General features: G+C 52.8%; 1 protein-coding gene across 4 annotated transcripts in view; it reads right to left on the bottom strand.

The window, feature by feature from the left end:
• LOC136508037 (SAGA-associated factor 29 homolog A-like) overlaps positions 1-14,376 on the bottom strand; it is a 40,480-nt gene that overhangs the window by 13,056 nt on the left and 13,048 nt on the right. For 3 of the 4 annotated variants that reach the window (XM_066502639.1, XM_066502642.1, XM_066502640.1), the window contains exons 5-6: positions 10,735-10,817; positions 8,919-8,978 (exon numbers count right to left, since the gene is read on the bottom strand). In XM_066502639.1, the coding sequence (XP_066358736.1) occupies positions 8,919-8,978; positions 10,735-10,817 (143 nt within the window). The remainder of the gene's footprint in view (positions 1-8,918; positions 8,979-10,734; positions 10,818-14,376) is intronic. The other variant, XM_066502641.1, reaches the window with a different exon arrangement.

Raw genomic sequence — 14,376 nt, 5'->3', positions numbered from 1 at the left:
CTATCTGATGATTGCTATGGACTTACCAAAATGGGTTATTAAGGCAATTGACAAACGCCGGAGGGGCTTTCTTTGGAAGGACCATAAAAAGGCTAATGGTGGTAACTGTCTGGTTGCCTGGGTCGAGTCCTTCAACCACTTGAGTACGGGGGGGCTTGGCACACACAACCTTGAGATCCTTGGTTGGGCTTTACGTATTAGGTGTCTTTGGCTGCAGATACTGATGCATCTACGCCATGGGCTGGTCTCCCTGTACAAGTGCCAAATATTGCCATATGATTGGAGGCGCCGAAGTCAATTACCCAATCGGTGATGGCAGGGGGGAGGGAGAGTCATGGTGCTGAAAAAAGTCACCAATGACTGCTGATCCCAAGCGCTGGCACCCTGTGGAGGCACCTGGTACAGCTGTGGATGTGGCACCGAGTACTGCGGCTGATGCGGTATCTGGTACTATGATTGATGTGGTGATCAGAGGGGGAGAAAAGCCAGGCAGTGGGGGTCTTATGCTGTGGGGAGCCGCCAAGAATGCCTGCTGGAGTGTGGGAAAGGGAGCCGACCCAAAGCGCACGCCTTGAGTGCCACACTGGTGTGGTTGATGCGGCTGCTGGGCCCCTGTCGACAGAATATCGTCGGCAGTCCTCCGAGTAATATCCCACGAAGGTAGATTGATCGGCAGAGATACATGTAATCAAGAACAAGAAGGCAACAGAAACACAAGAGTTACACAGGTTCGGGCCTTCAGCGCGACGTAATACCCTACTCTTGTGGTCTGTTGGATTGTATTGGCTATCGTATGATATTGCGTGTGTTTTGAGGGGGTCCCTGCCCATCTTATATAGTCTGAGGGCAGAGTTACAAGTCAGTTAGATCTACGAGATAACCGGAAAGTAATAACAGATTACATGAATCATGGGATCAAACGTATCCTAACAGATCTCGTAGTATCTTTAGGATATCGCCCTTGATGTCTTGCGGTGCATGCCAAGCAGTGTCGTGCACTGTAGGTCTTCGTCTTGTGGACTGGACCGCCCCTAGGAGCGCATGCCATGTAGTCTACCGTGGGTATCCGGGGTTCTACCCCCCCCCCCCCCCACGCCCCCGGTGACATGACCAGACCACATTGTGGACAGAGCTGCACGAGCACAGGCCACGGAGGCCTCGCGTTCAAGAGCTGTAGCGGTGCAGTGCTCCTACTCGAGGGCGGCAAGGGCAGTGCGAACGCGCTTGTGGGCGTCAGTGGCAACGTGGGAAGCAGCCACAGCAACATCGTCTAGGGCAGCTGTAGAATGATAGAGAGATTAGGGGAAACACCACACACCCAACGTGGGGGGGGGGGGGGGGGTCATCTTCATATATATAGCCAATATGGCTGAGTATACATGCAATACATGGCAGGTGCTAATCACACTAAATATAGACTTGCCTAATATGCACTTGCCTAATGTACATATCTATCACTCCCCCTCAGTCGAAGCGTTAGGATTCCAGATGCAGAGACTAGACCGAAAATCCTCAAACAGCTGAATCGGCAAACCCTTTGTCATGATGTCAGCGAACTGATAGTTGGATGGCACATGGAGAACGCGAACCTCGCCGAGAGCCACCTTCTCACGGACGAAGTGGATGTCGATCTCAATGTGCTTGGTACGGCGGTGGTGGACCGGGTTGGCTGTCATATAGACAGCGCTGACGTTGTCACAGTAGACAACAGTGGCGACCTTCAAGGGAACGTGAAGTTCCTGAAGAAGTTGTCGAAGCTAGCAGCACTCTGCGACCACATGAGCCACAGCCCGGTACTCGGCCTCCGCACTGGACCGGGACACCGTGGTTTGCCGTTTGGATGACCAGGATACCAGGCTGTCACCGAGGAAGACGTAGAAGCCTGATGTGGAGCGGCGGGAGTTTGGGCACCCTGCCCAGTCAGCGTCGGAGTATGCAATCAATTTGTCGACAGGCCCAGTGCCGATGTGGAGGCCAGCCGACAGCGTGCCCTTCACGTACCGAAGGATGCGCTTGATCAGCGCGAGGTGAGCATCGCGCGGGTCACGCATGAAGAGGAACACCTGCTGCACAGCATACGCCAGGTCGGGGCGAGTGAGCGTCAGGTACTGGAGAGGGCCAACGAGACTCCGGTACATGGCGGGGTCGGCAACGGGAGCGCCCTCCGAGGCAGAGAGCTTGGCACGAGAGTCAACGGGTGTCGACGAGGAGTGACACTCGGCCATGCCTGCCTTCTGAAGAAGGTCCACCGCGTACTGCCGCTGGCTGAGGAAGAGCCCGTTGGAGGAGCGAGTGACTGAGATCCCCAGGAAGTGATGTAGCTCCCCAAGGTCCGTCATGGCGAACTCAGAGTGAAGTCGGTCGATGATTCGGCGGAGCAGAGCGTCCGAGGAAGCCGTGAGGACGATGTCGTCGACGTACAATAGCAAGTAGGCACTGGTACCGCCCTCAGTGAAGACGAAGAGGGAGGTGCCGGTGGCAGAGGCGACGAAGCCGAGCTGTCGAACATACGTGGCGAAACGCTGGTGCCACGCCCGAGGGGCCTGCTTGAGGCCGTAGAGGGAGCGCTGAAGGAGACAGACGGAGTCGGGGCGCGCCGGGTCGACGAAGCCGGGGGGCTACTGACAGTAGACCGTCTCATTCAGGTGACCATGAAGAAAGGCATTCTTCACGTACAGCTGATGGATAGGCCACCGACGAGAGGCAACGATGCTGAGGACGACCCGAATGGTGGCAGGCTTGACGACGGGACTGAACGTCTGGTCGTAGTCAACGCCGTGGCGCTGGGTGAAGCCGCGGACGACCCAACAAGCCTTGTGACGAGCCAGTGTGCCATCGGAGTGGAACTTGTGCCTGAAGATCCACTTGCCTGTGACCACGTTGGCGCCGGGAGGCCACGAAACGAGTCGCCACATGTTGTTGTCGACGAGAGCCTGGTACTCCTCAGCCATAGCCGCGCGCCACTGGGGTCGGCAAGGGCCCCTCTGTAGTCACGGGGAAGAGGCGAGGTAGTAGAGGAGGCGACAACGTGAGCAGACGGTGGGAAGCCGTAACGATCAACACGCTTCAGCGAGCCTGTCTGGAGGCGCGTCACAAGCCGGCTCTAGGTAGGAGGAGGCGGAGGTGTCGGAGAGGCCGCCACAACTGGAACAGGAGTCGGCTGTACTGGAACAGCGGGCGCCGGCGGGGGAACCTCCACAGCCGGTGTAGAGAGCGGTTCAGGAGCCGGCTCAGGAGGCGGTGCCGGAGCACTAGCACGCCGCCGAGCGTAGACCCATAGAGGTGGAGGGCCGGTCGGAGCAGGAGCAGCCGGGGCAGTGGCAAGAACCGGGCCAATGTGTAGAATGGCGGGGTCCTCAGCGAGCTCCTCCAAGTGAGCTCAGTGGTGCGGCTGCTCAGCGTTGGCTGGCGACGAAGCGACCGCAGGGGGCGCCGTGGCAGTAGTGCGGGGCACCGACGCGGTAGGACCTGTAAGAAGAAAGTCCAGAGAGCTCGGGAGCAAACTGGTGGGGTCAGTACTGAATGGAAAATGCATCTCATCGAAGACAACATGACGGGAGACGATGATCCGTCTAGTTGTGAGGTCGAGACACTGATAACCCTTGTGTGAAGAGGGATATCCGAGAAAGACACAAGCAGTGGAACGAGGGGCCAGCTTGTGTTTAGAAGTGGCGGTGAGGTTGGGATAGCAGAGGCAACCGAAGACACGAAGAATGGTATAGTCTGGGGGCTGCTAGAAGAGTTGCTCATAGGGGACGCTATGCTGAATGGCTGAGCAGGGGCGCCGATTGAGGAGATATGTGGATGTAGCTAGCGTCTCTGCCCAGTATTTGGGCGGCATGTGAGCGTGGATGAGCATTATGCGGCATATGTCGTTCAGATAACGGATGATACGTTCAACCTTGCCGTTTTGAGGGGAGGTGTAAGGGCAGGAGAGTCGTAAGTGAATGCCGCTGGAAGCAAAGAAGGTGGCGAGGGCATTATTAACGAACTCAGTGCCATTATCAGCTTGAACCGCTTTGACAGGAAGGCTAAACTGTGTGTGGACAAAGGCACATAAATTAATGATGTGAGTGGCTACCTCGGACTTGTGAACTAGAGGAAAGGTCCAGCAAAAGTGGGTGAAGTCATCGAGGATGACAAGGTAGTACTGTGCACATAGTTGTTAAGGCGTCGCTATACCGACGCCATATCGTCGCCATATCGCCGTGGCGTTTTTTTTGGCTCTCACCACGGCGACGCCACGGCTCCGGCGTGTATGGCGTCCGCCATAGCGCCGTGGAGTCCCCGTGGCGCCGATTTGGCGTCCTGTGGCGCCTTTGTGCGCTGTGGCGGGCGTAATAGACGGTGAGGGTGAGGGTGAGGGTGAGGCCGTGAGGGTACCTGTATAGGCCGAGTGGCCGATTGGAGCCCTCCGAGACCGAGCCCGAGACGCAACCGCAAGCAGCCCTCCGAGCCGCCGCCGCCGTCGGCCGCCAGGACGGTCGCCCTCCGCCCGCCCCTGTGCTCGCGACCAGCTAGACGTCGCCGTGGAAGGACACCGCGAGCCCACCGTCGGTGGAGGGTTCCTGCGCTGCGCCACCGTGGCCGCCCCTGCGCGCCACGGATCCGCGCTGCTCGGGGAGGGAGAAGAGGCAGCTGAGCCAGATCTAGCCTCGCCGCCGCCGGATCCGGCCTCCACACGCGCCGATGCCACTGGTCAGAGAGGGAGAAGAGGGAGCTGGCTCCGGTCGGAGAGAGGGAGAGTGCGGGGGAGGGAGAGGGGCGCGGTCCTATGCGCCGTTGCTGGGGGAGAGGGGGAGTCACTCGGGGAGAAGGGGAGAGGGAGTCGTGCTCGGGCGCAGTTGCTCGGAGGAGAGGGAGTCGCGCTTGAGCGCCGTCGCTCTGGAGAGTGAAGTGAGGAGAGGAGAGAGGGTGGAGTCCCTAGGATTTCTGATTTCGTTTATATATTGGTGATGGTAGTGGGCTGGTGTAGACTAGCGGGCTAGGCCTGATTTACCGAGGCGGTTGAGTTAGGATGCATGGGATGACTTTTGAGAGATGAGAGATTTGGAAGTTTGAGAGATGAGAGTTCTATGTCTGTTGTGCTACATTTACATTGCTATTTTGATTTGCAAATATTGTAGACTATACCTTTTAAGCTACATTTGCATTACCATTTGTCAATATAATTTTCTAATATCCTAGACTATAATGTATGTATTCGCCACGCTGATGTGTGTATGGCGTCACCACGCCGCGCGCCATAGACGCTGTAAAGGTGTGAAGGTGGTGGGTCGCCGCGCCTCGCCACGCCGCCGTAAAATCTATGACTATGCACCAGAAATACTAGCAACCGAGGACGTCCAAACATCACAGTGTATAAGCTCAAAGGGTAGAGATGAAACTGAACTAGAAGTTCCAAAAGGCAGCCACACATGCTTGCCAAGTTGACACGAGTGACACAGAGTATGAGCTGATTTGTTACATGAAATGGAATTATTTTGTCTAAGCAAATGTAGGGTAGTAGCTCCTGGATGACCAAGACGATGATGCCACAGGTCGGTGGAGGTGGCAAGGTTGGCATGTGGCGTGGCAGGGATGGTGTAGAGGCCATCGGAACTATTGGAGCGAAGAATCACGCGTCTGGTCTGCAGGTCCTTAATAGAAAAACCAAACGCGTCAAATTCGATAGTGCAATGGTTGTCACGAGTGAATTGGCGAACTAAAAGTAAGTTACGCACTAGAGTGGGGACAACTAGAACATTGCGAAGTGAAAAGGGGGACGCGTGGCCTAGTAATGTTGAAGTGCCGGAGCAAGAGACAGGAAGATGATGACCGTTGCCAACTGTGATGGATGGGATAGAAGAGGGTTGACGAGAGAGGAGTATACCATCCGAGTTGTGCATGTGGGAAGTGGCGTCGGAGTCCATGACCCAGCCGGAGTTCTGGAGCACCATCTGGTTCAAAACGGCGATGAGGCCGGCCTGATTCCACATTGGAGTGGATGGAGATGCCGGAGCAGGGGCGAAAACGGTGTGGGCCTGCGGGCTTGCACCCATGAGGCCCTGGCCACCGTGAGGGTGCCAGCCGCCAGGGCTGTTGCCCTGCTGCCAGCCGCCGGCTGGAGGGGGAACGCCGCCCTGGGAGGCCCATGGATTATAGCAAAACCATGGCCCCATGGGGCGGTTGCCCCATTTCTGACCGCTGCCGCTGCTCTGCTGCCAGCTTTCACCGATGCCTTGGCCACGCCAGCCGCCCTGTTTCTTGCCTGCCCGCGGGGCCCTTGGGAGGAGCGTCAATGGTGACACCAGAGGAGGAGGAGCGACACCCTGGAGAGGTGCAGGTGGAACCAGAGGCGGCCATCATGGCAGAGGCAGCCTTGGTCTTCTCGTCATTGGCGAGACGCAGCTCTTTGAAGGAGAGCATCTCTCGCGCCCTGGAGAAGGATGGCAGCTCGGCAGAGTTGGCGATGTCGTCGGCGGTGGCGGTGTAGCGCGGGTTGAGGCCGCGGAGAAGGCTGAGGACGAGCTGGGAGTCCTCGACGGTGTGACCGACGTCCCGAAGAGCGGCCGCCTTGATCTTGAGCCGCTGGCAGTACTCGTCGATCGTCGAGTCGCCCTGCTTTAAGGAGTGAAACTCCTCAAGCAGAAAGACTGCCCGGGGCACGCGATTGGAGCGGAAGAGGCCTTCAATCGCCACCCACAGCTCACGGGCGGACTGGTTCTCGTCGGTGATGGCAAGATCAAGAACCAAGTCGTCGACGGTGTTCAAGATCCAACCGCGAACAGTGCACTCAGCAATGTCCCACGATGGATCATCAGCGGGAGGAGCAGGCCCGTCGATGTGGGGACGAAGACTGAATTTCCCACACAAGGCCTTGAAGAAGGAAGCCCACTTCGTGAAATTGGGATTCTTCATCTCCAGGGTCACCGGAATGTGGGTGTTCACGTTGACGGCGGTGCAGGGGTGGACGACGACAGCCTGCGGCGGTGGTGGTGCCGCGGCAGCAGCTGCGGCCGCGGCAGCATCGGTGGTGTCAGGCATCGCGAGGGGCGCCGGGAGAGGGAAAGAGGCGGAAGCAGAAGGTCCAGGATCTAATTGATCTCGGTCTTTGATACCATGTAGAATGATAGAGAGATTAGGGGAAACACCACACCCAACGTGGGGGGTGATCTTCATATATATAGCCAATATGGCTGAGTATACATGCAATACATGGCAGGTGCTAATCACACTAAATATAGACTTGCCTAATATGTACTTGCCTAATGTACATATCTATCAGCAGCCTTCTCCATGGCGGCGGCGCGGTCACAAGCAGCGGCCGTGCGCTCTCGGGCGGCGGTCTGCTCAAGCTCGGCCTGGGCAGCAGTGGCAGCAGAGGTAGAAGGTGGAGCCATGGCTGGAGGGGGCAATGGCTCGCTAGAGGAGGTAGCGGAAGCAGGAAGTCACAGGATCGTGACAGTCTCTTGGTACCGTGAGAGTGGATGAACATGTATTGCTTAATTCAACTGAAGATTGGTTACAAGATATATATAGAAGAGGAGACTAAGCTATAGAGAATAAAGGATGGGAAGAACCGAGGCAACATGCTGGGGGAATCCCAGGTGGCAGCTGAGAACTAAAGCAGCAGCCTGGGAGACTCCCAGGAGGCAGCCGGCCATACATTAAATAGCATAGAAACTTGCTAACATTTACTGATGAAGGAAACTTGCTCTCGATTACATGCCTTTGCTTGGGGACAAGAAGAGTTTCCATGGGGCGGTAATGTCTTTTTTTCTTGAATACGCATGAGAGTTGTGTATCTTTGTATTAAGAGAGGAAAAAACTGGTCCCTTACAAAATTAACCTCCTTACTCCGGACCGAGCTGTAAGGAAACATGCTTTTTTTTATGTGCACATATCTATTGCTGTGAACAGCGATGCTTGGCCAAATTTCCTTTTTTTTCTTTTTGAAAGGACCAGCTGGAGTTCTACCCGGCATAGAGGAGAAGAGTGAGTTTAAACATGAAATAGAAGCTCAATAAGGAGGGAAAAATCATAAAGTCAAAGAGCTCCACTAGAGGACTACTCTCTCGAGAATACCACACACCCTGATAGCTAAGTTACCACAACACTTTGACCAAAAGATCGGAGACCTTGCGCTCCCACAAAGCACCAAAGGTGAGGTTTGTCCCTGAAGGACTGGAGAAGAACACCCAAATTTGGGCTGGCTCTTTCAAAAACAACTGAGTTTCTATGTTTCCAAAGTCGCCAAGCACCCAAAACACTCACCATGTTGATGCCCTTCCTATTCTCCTTCATAGCACGCATGATAAACTTATGCCACCAACCTGCGAAAGTTGGTTCAACACTAAGTAAACATGTCTGGAATCCCAACGGCTCCAGAACTCTGAACAAGGAGTCTCACACCCATGATGGAGAGCAAGGAGTCTAGTAGTTTGACAAGTGTGTCCACCAGCTGTGGGACCCATGTGGAAGACCAAGTCACTACATTGCCCAGCCAACAGGAGAGGGAAGAAGAGAAAAACCAAAAACCTGTCGACTCAAGCACAGAAGACGATCTTCCTCAATATCGAGATCCCCCTCCTCCAATTATCTCCTATGATTTCTTACTTCACTAGTCAGCCACAGGTGTGTGTTTAATGGGAAGTCTGCTAGTGTTGATGTTGTCCTTGGGGCAATTTCAAAGGAGGCCGCTATATAGTGTCTTCTAAGCTTAGGCTGTTTGCCTTGTGGTAGTGGAAGGGCATTCCATTTCCCCGTGTGTTATTTGTGTATCTTTTCGTCTTTAATGATATGATCACAGGTCTCATTCATATTCGAGGAAAAAAACTCAAAACTCAAAGTCGAATATTCGGAGAAAAATATTGGAGGTAATGTCATTAATTGTTCATATACAAGGAACTAAAAAAAGGACAGATAGGAACTTAAACCTCTCATACTTTTGGGTGCTCTCTTCATCATCACCTGGTTCTTCGTCAAGTACTTCATACCTGCACATGCATCAATATTAAATGAGTGATACTTACAGAACGATGGTCACATATAAGGCAACAGCAACAGGCACACTAAAATGTTATGGTCGCTGATACGTTGTCCAGGGGCAACTAGCACAAATTGTTTAGTAAGGAGAAACCACTAACAAAGGGTTATCACAAACATGATATAAATCTCATCAAACTATATTGCATGCCAAGCCAGTAACAGCTTGTCATTACCTCCTCTCTACATGATAAAATGCAATGCCCACTTTTCCTCTTTTTCTTATTTATTATAGTGAGATTCAGTGCTGGAGATGTCATCCCCATAGCTGTCTCAGTTTCTGCAGGGCAATTTTTAGCAATACAGCGGATACATTAAAATTTCCTATTTTCCCATCAATAATGTGGTGCCTTACCTACCCAGGATCTTGTAAGAAAGGTTAACATTACCTCCATTCAAAAGTAATTTTTCCCTCGAGTAAACTTTTATATCACAAACAAATGTTTGCCCTAAAGATAGAAAAAAGGGAATTTGGTGTTTCTACCCTTGCTCTATAATACAATGGTGATTGTACCCCTTTTTTTTTTAACTTTGTGATTTTGCCCTCGTTTTTTTCCAGACGAAGGCTCCGTTTACCCCTACTTCATAACGGTGTTAGATGTCCCTGAATTAAACGATGGAAAAAATTAAAAACCAAATCGGACCACACAAAATGACCAAACTACCCTCGTCTTATCTCTTCCCCACACTCAGTCGTTCACTCGTTCTTGCTCCCAGACTGTTCCCAAACTGTGAAACCCTAGCAATATTTGGAGGCGGCGGCAGCGTGATTTGGAGGCCGGGTGCGTGCAGGACTCGCGAGCGGGAGGACACGCGCGAGCGGTAGCCGAGCGCGGCAGCCGGATGCGTGCGGGAGGCAGCAGGGGGGGGGGTGGCTGGGGGCTTGCGGGCGTCACCGGCGGCCAGATGTGCGCGAGCGGGTGGCAGGCAGCCTTTAGCCGGCGTGGCTGAGGGGCGGGCGGGCGGTGGCGAGGGTGACGCGCAGACGGCAGCACAGTCTGGCACAATGGCGCTCGCTTTCTCTAGCACGATCATCACAGGTGTGCTCTGCTCCTCTCATTGAAGCTCCGGCAGAGCACGCTGACGTCCGTGGCCATGGGCATGGGCCGACTGCTGCATCTGGAGCGCAGGCTTTTGCACCAAGCGCATTGTCGCTACTGCTTGGATTCGATTGGTGCTGGAGTTTGATCACTGTGAATCTGCTGCTAACGTTGTGCCATGTATTTCTCTTTTGGGGCGTGGAGTTTGCAAATTAAATAATACAGTAATGTATATGAGCATATAATATAATGGTTATGTGATGTTACTGGAAAAATAAATTGTTTGTCGGACATTTTTATTTTACAAATTTAGATAAGTCAAACCGGAATCAAATTTGAAATAACTGCAAATTGTGCCAAATATATTTGACCAAATCTATTAAATTTTGTCAAAATACAATATTGTCGTCTTATTCTAAAATGGGGTAAGATAGGGTTAAAAACACAAATATCAAAATAAAACAGGGGTAAAAACGCTTAGGCAAAGTTGTCCTTTGGTCTAAAAGTTAACACCGTTAGAGGGACTTTACAGAGCAGGGGTAAACTCCGCCTTCGTTTTGAAATCGCAGGGGTAAAATCACAAAGTTAAAAAAACGAGGGCAAAATCACCATTTCGCTTTAAAACAGGGGTAGAAACGCTTAGAAAAAAAATAAAATAGATACATACTCTTTTGTTTCCTTATCAAAATGTATGACCTTCACGACAAACCACTCATCTTTTTCATCATCTGATTTTACCCTAGCAGCAACCTGAAATGGCAGAGATGAAAGTAAGTTGTAACTATTAAATAATTAAACAAATATACATAAAGCATGCATGTGCACCAACAGAAGGAAAGAGCTAAAGCCATGTACTAGGCATTGCATTGCTAGAGCTCAAAATCTGAGTAACCAAACTTAGTCATTGTCCTATAATATGATGTTTATAATTAGTTTTAACTTGAGACTGCCTGATAGTCTGATTAATTGTATAAATGTCAAACCAATGATAAGGAGATTTTATGACGTAATAATATCCATAGCAAACATATTATCTACAAGCCATGTTCCAGACAGTCAGTTTGATTTAATAATTAATAATATTGCAATGTATAATTTATATTGTGCAATAGGGCTACCTTAGTTGCTTTAGTGTCAATCTACCCTATTATCACTTAATGGGATGTTTTACGATGAGAGTATCACAAAAATTTCATAAGGAATTAACACCAAGCTGAATTCTTATATATATATATATATAACAATAACAAAGTAGGCTAAGTTGAATATTTATACAAGTATTTTTCTTGAAGTACACTAATGACTTGTTTCCTGCAACACAAATTCAGTGTCAACCAAAACCAAGTTATAGTTTAAAACAAACAAAAGTTCTTGTTTGGACTATTTGTCATGTGGGGAGAGCAGTTTAGCCGCAGAGCTAAGAAGGCAGGAACAGCTGGCCAGGACTGTAGAATGATAGAGAGATTAGGGGAAACACCACACACCCAACGTGAGGGGGTGACCTTCACATATATAGCCAATATGGCTGAGTATACATATACATGGCAGGTGCTAATCACACTAAATATAGACTTGCCTAATATGCACTTGCCTAATGTACATATCTATCACTCCCCCTCAGTCGAAGCGTTAGGATTCCGGATGCAGAGACTGGACCGAAAATCCTCAAACAGCTGAATCGGCAAACCCTTTGTCATGATGTCAGCGAACTGATACTTGGACGGCACATGGAGAACGCGAACCTCGCCGAGAGCCACCTTCTCACAGACGAAGTGGATGTCGATCTCAATGTGCTTGGTACGGCGGTGGTGGACCGGGTTGGCTGTCATATAGACAGCGCTGACGTTGTCACAGTAGACAACAGTGGCAACCTTCAAGGGAACGTGAAGTTCCTGAAGAAGTTGTCGAAGCCAGCAGCACTCTGCGACCACATGAGCCACAGCCCGGTACTCGGCCTCTGCACTGGACCGGGACACCGTGGTTTGCCGTTTGGATGACCAGGATACCAGGTTGTCGCCGAGGAAGACGCAGAAGCCTGATGTGGAGCGGCGGGAGTCTGGGCACCCTGCCTAGTCAGCGTCGGAGTATGCAATCAATTTGTCGACAGGCCCAGTGCCGATGTGGAGGCCAGCCGACAGCGTGCCCTTCACGTACCGAAGGATGCGCTTGATCAGCGCAGGTGAGCTTCGCGCGGGTCATGCATGAAGAGGCACACTTGCTGCACAGCGTACGCCAGGTCGGGGCGAGTGAGCGTCAAGTACTGGAGAGAGCCGGCGAGACTCCGGTACGTGGCGAGGTCGGCAACGGGAGCGCCCTCCGAGGCAGAGAGCTTGGCACGAGAGTCAACGGGTGTCGACGTGGAGTGACACTCAGCCATGCCTGCCTTCTGAAGAAGGTCTACCGTGTACTGCCGCTGGCTGAGGAAGAGCCCGTTGGAGGAGCGAGTGACTGAGATCCCCAGAGGAAGTGATGTAGCTCCCCAAGGTCCGTCATGGCGAACTCAGAGTGAAGTCGGTCGATGATTCGGCGGAGCAGAGCGTCCGAGGAAGCCGTGTGGACGATGTCGTCGACAGACAGTAGCAAGTAGGCACTGGTACCGCCCTCAGTGAAGACGAAGAGGGAGGTGTCGGTGGCAGAGGCGACGAAGCCGAGCTGTCGAACATACGTGGGAAACACCACACACCCAACGTGGGGGGTGACCTTCACATATAAAGCCAATATGGCTGAGTATACATGCAATACATGGCAGGTGCTAATCACACTAAATATAGACTTGCCTAATGTACATATCTATCAAGGATAGTGGCTAATTTGTTGTTAATTAGAGGCGCACCATTAGCTGGTGCTAATTTAGAAACATATTAATGAGTGATTGAGAGAGAGATTAGAAGTGATTGGCAGCCTAGTGCCTATATGTAAGCCGAATGGCTCCTGGTGAAGGATTAAGCAAGAAGAATATTCCTCTCTCCTAATCTACATTCCTCGTCTTAATCTCATTACCTTCAACAATAAGGCGCCTAGGGGTAAAACCTCGCTCCAACCTCACGGATCGAGGCTACGAACTACGTAGCCAAGGTCTAACTACCCTAGACCTCAACGCCCATGAGAACCTGGTATCACGATTCAGGACTTCCTCACCTCAGCACTCCACCTCGCCATCGCTGCCACCTCACCCTGCTTCTTCCCTGCCCACTCCGCAACGCGCGACCACCATGGGTGACAACAGCGCCAAGGATGCCGCCCTCCAGGCCACGCTCGACGCCCTCAACGCGACAATCAAGTTGTTGCAGGCCGCCGTCGAGACGAACCCCGAGGCAATCCAGCGCCTGGATGCATCATGACCTGCTCCAACGACGTCCTCGACGCCAATTCCGCCTCGGGGGAGCACCATCAAGACCGGTACCCGTGGTTCCGGAAGCTGGATTTCCCGTGGTTCGCCTTCATCAATCGTTGCGAGTCATACTTTTACCCGCAGAGGGTAACGAAGGAAAAGGTGTGGATGGCCTCATACAACCTCGAAGACAGGGCGCAAATGCGGTACATCCAAATCCAGCAAGACGAGGGCACTCCGTCGTGGCTGCGCTTCACCGAGCTCCTCCACCTGCGCTACGGTCCACCCCTGTGCTCAAACCCTCTCGGTGAACTAACGCCATGCGACTGCTCCGACTCCGTCGAGTACCAGGATCCCTTCGAGGCGCTCCTACCACGCGCCGAGTGGCTCACGGAGGCCCAAAAGGTCCAGCTCTTCACCGTCGGGCTCCAGCCACCGCTCAGCCTCGACGCCGAGGTGCACAACCCCCATTCCCAGGCCGCCGCCATGAGTCAGGCTCACACACTGGAGTTGTAGGACCACTGCGCGGTCGCCAGCGCTCCGATGCTGCACTAGCCAGACCGTGCTCCGGTGCGCGCCCTCCTTCCGGCGCCTCAACCGCAGCTCTCCCTGCCGGCCCCGAACCCGGCACAACAACACCGACGACGATCACCGTGGAAGGCCGCCCGGTCCAGCACCTGTCCCAGATGCAGGAACAACGCCGCCTCGAACTCTGTTATAACTGTAACGAGAAGTTCGGGCACGGACATAACAAGGTCTGCCAACGTCTCTTCTTGTTGGACAGCGTGGCAGATGAGGAGCCGACGGTCGACGGCACTGAGGCGGACACGGACCCGCACATTTTCTCCACGCCATCGCCAGGGTCTGCACCAACGAGACGATGCACATCCGTCTCCAGATCGGCGACATCACCTTTCTAGCGCTGCTCGACTCCGGCTCCACCCATAATCTCATCTCAGAAGCGGTCGCGGCCAGCAC

Source organism: Miscanthus floridulus, chromosome 15 (assembly GCF_019320115.1).
Source record: "Miscanthus floridulus cultivar M001 chromosome 15, ASM1932011v1, whole genome shotgun sequence".
Classification (NCBI taxonomy): domain Eukaryota; kingdom Viridiplantae; phylum Streptophyta; class Magnoliopsida; order Poales; family Poaceae; genus Miscanthus; species Miscanthus floridulus.
Note: the sequence above shows the minus strand (reverse complement) of the source record. Positions and strands in the feature narration are given on the sequence as shown.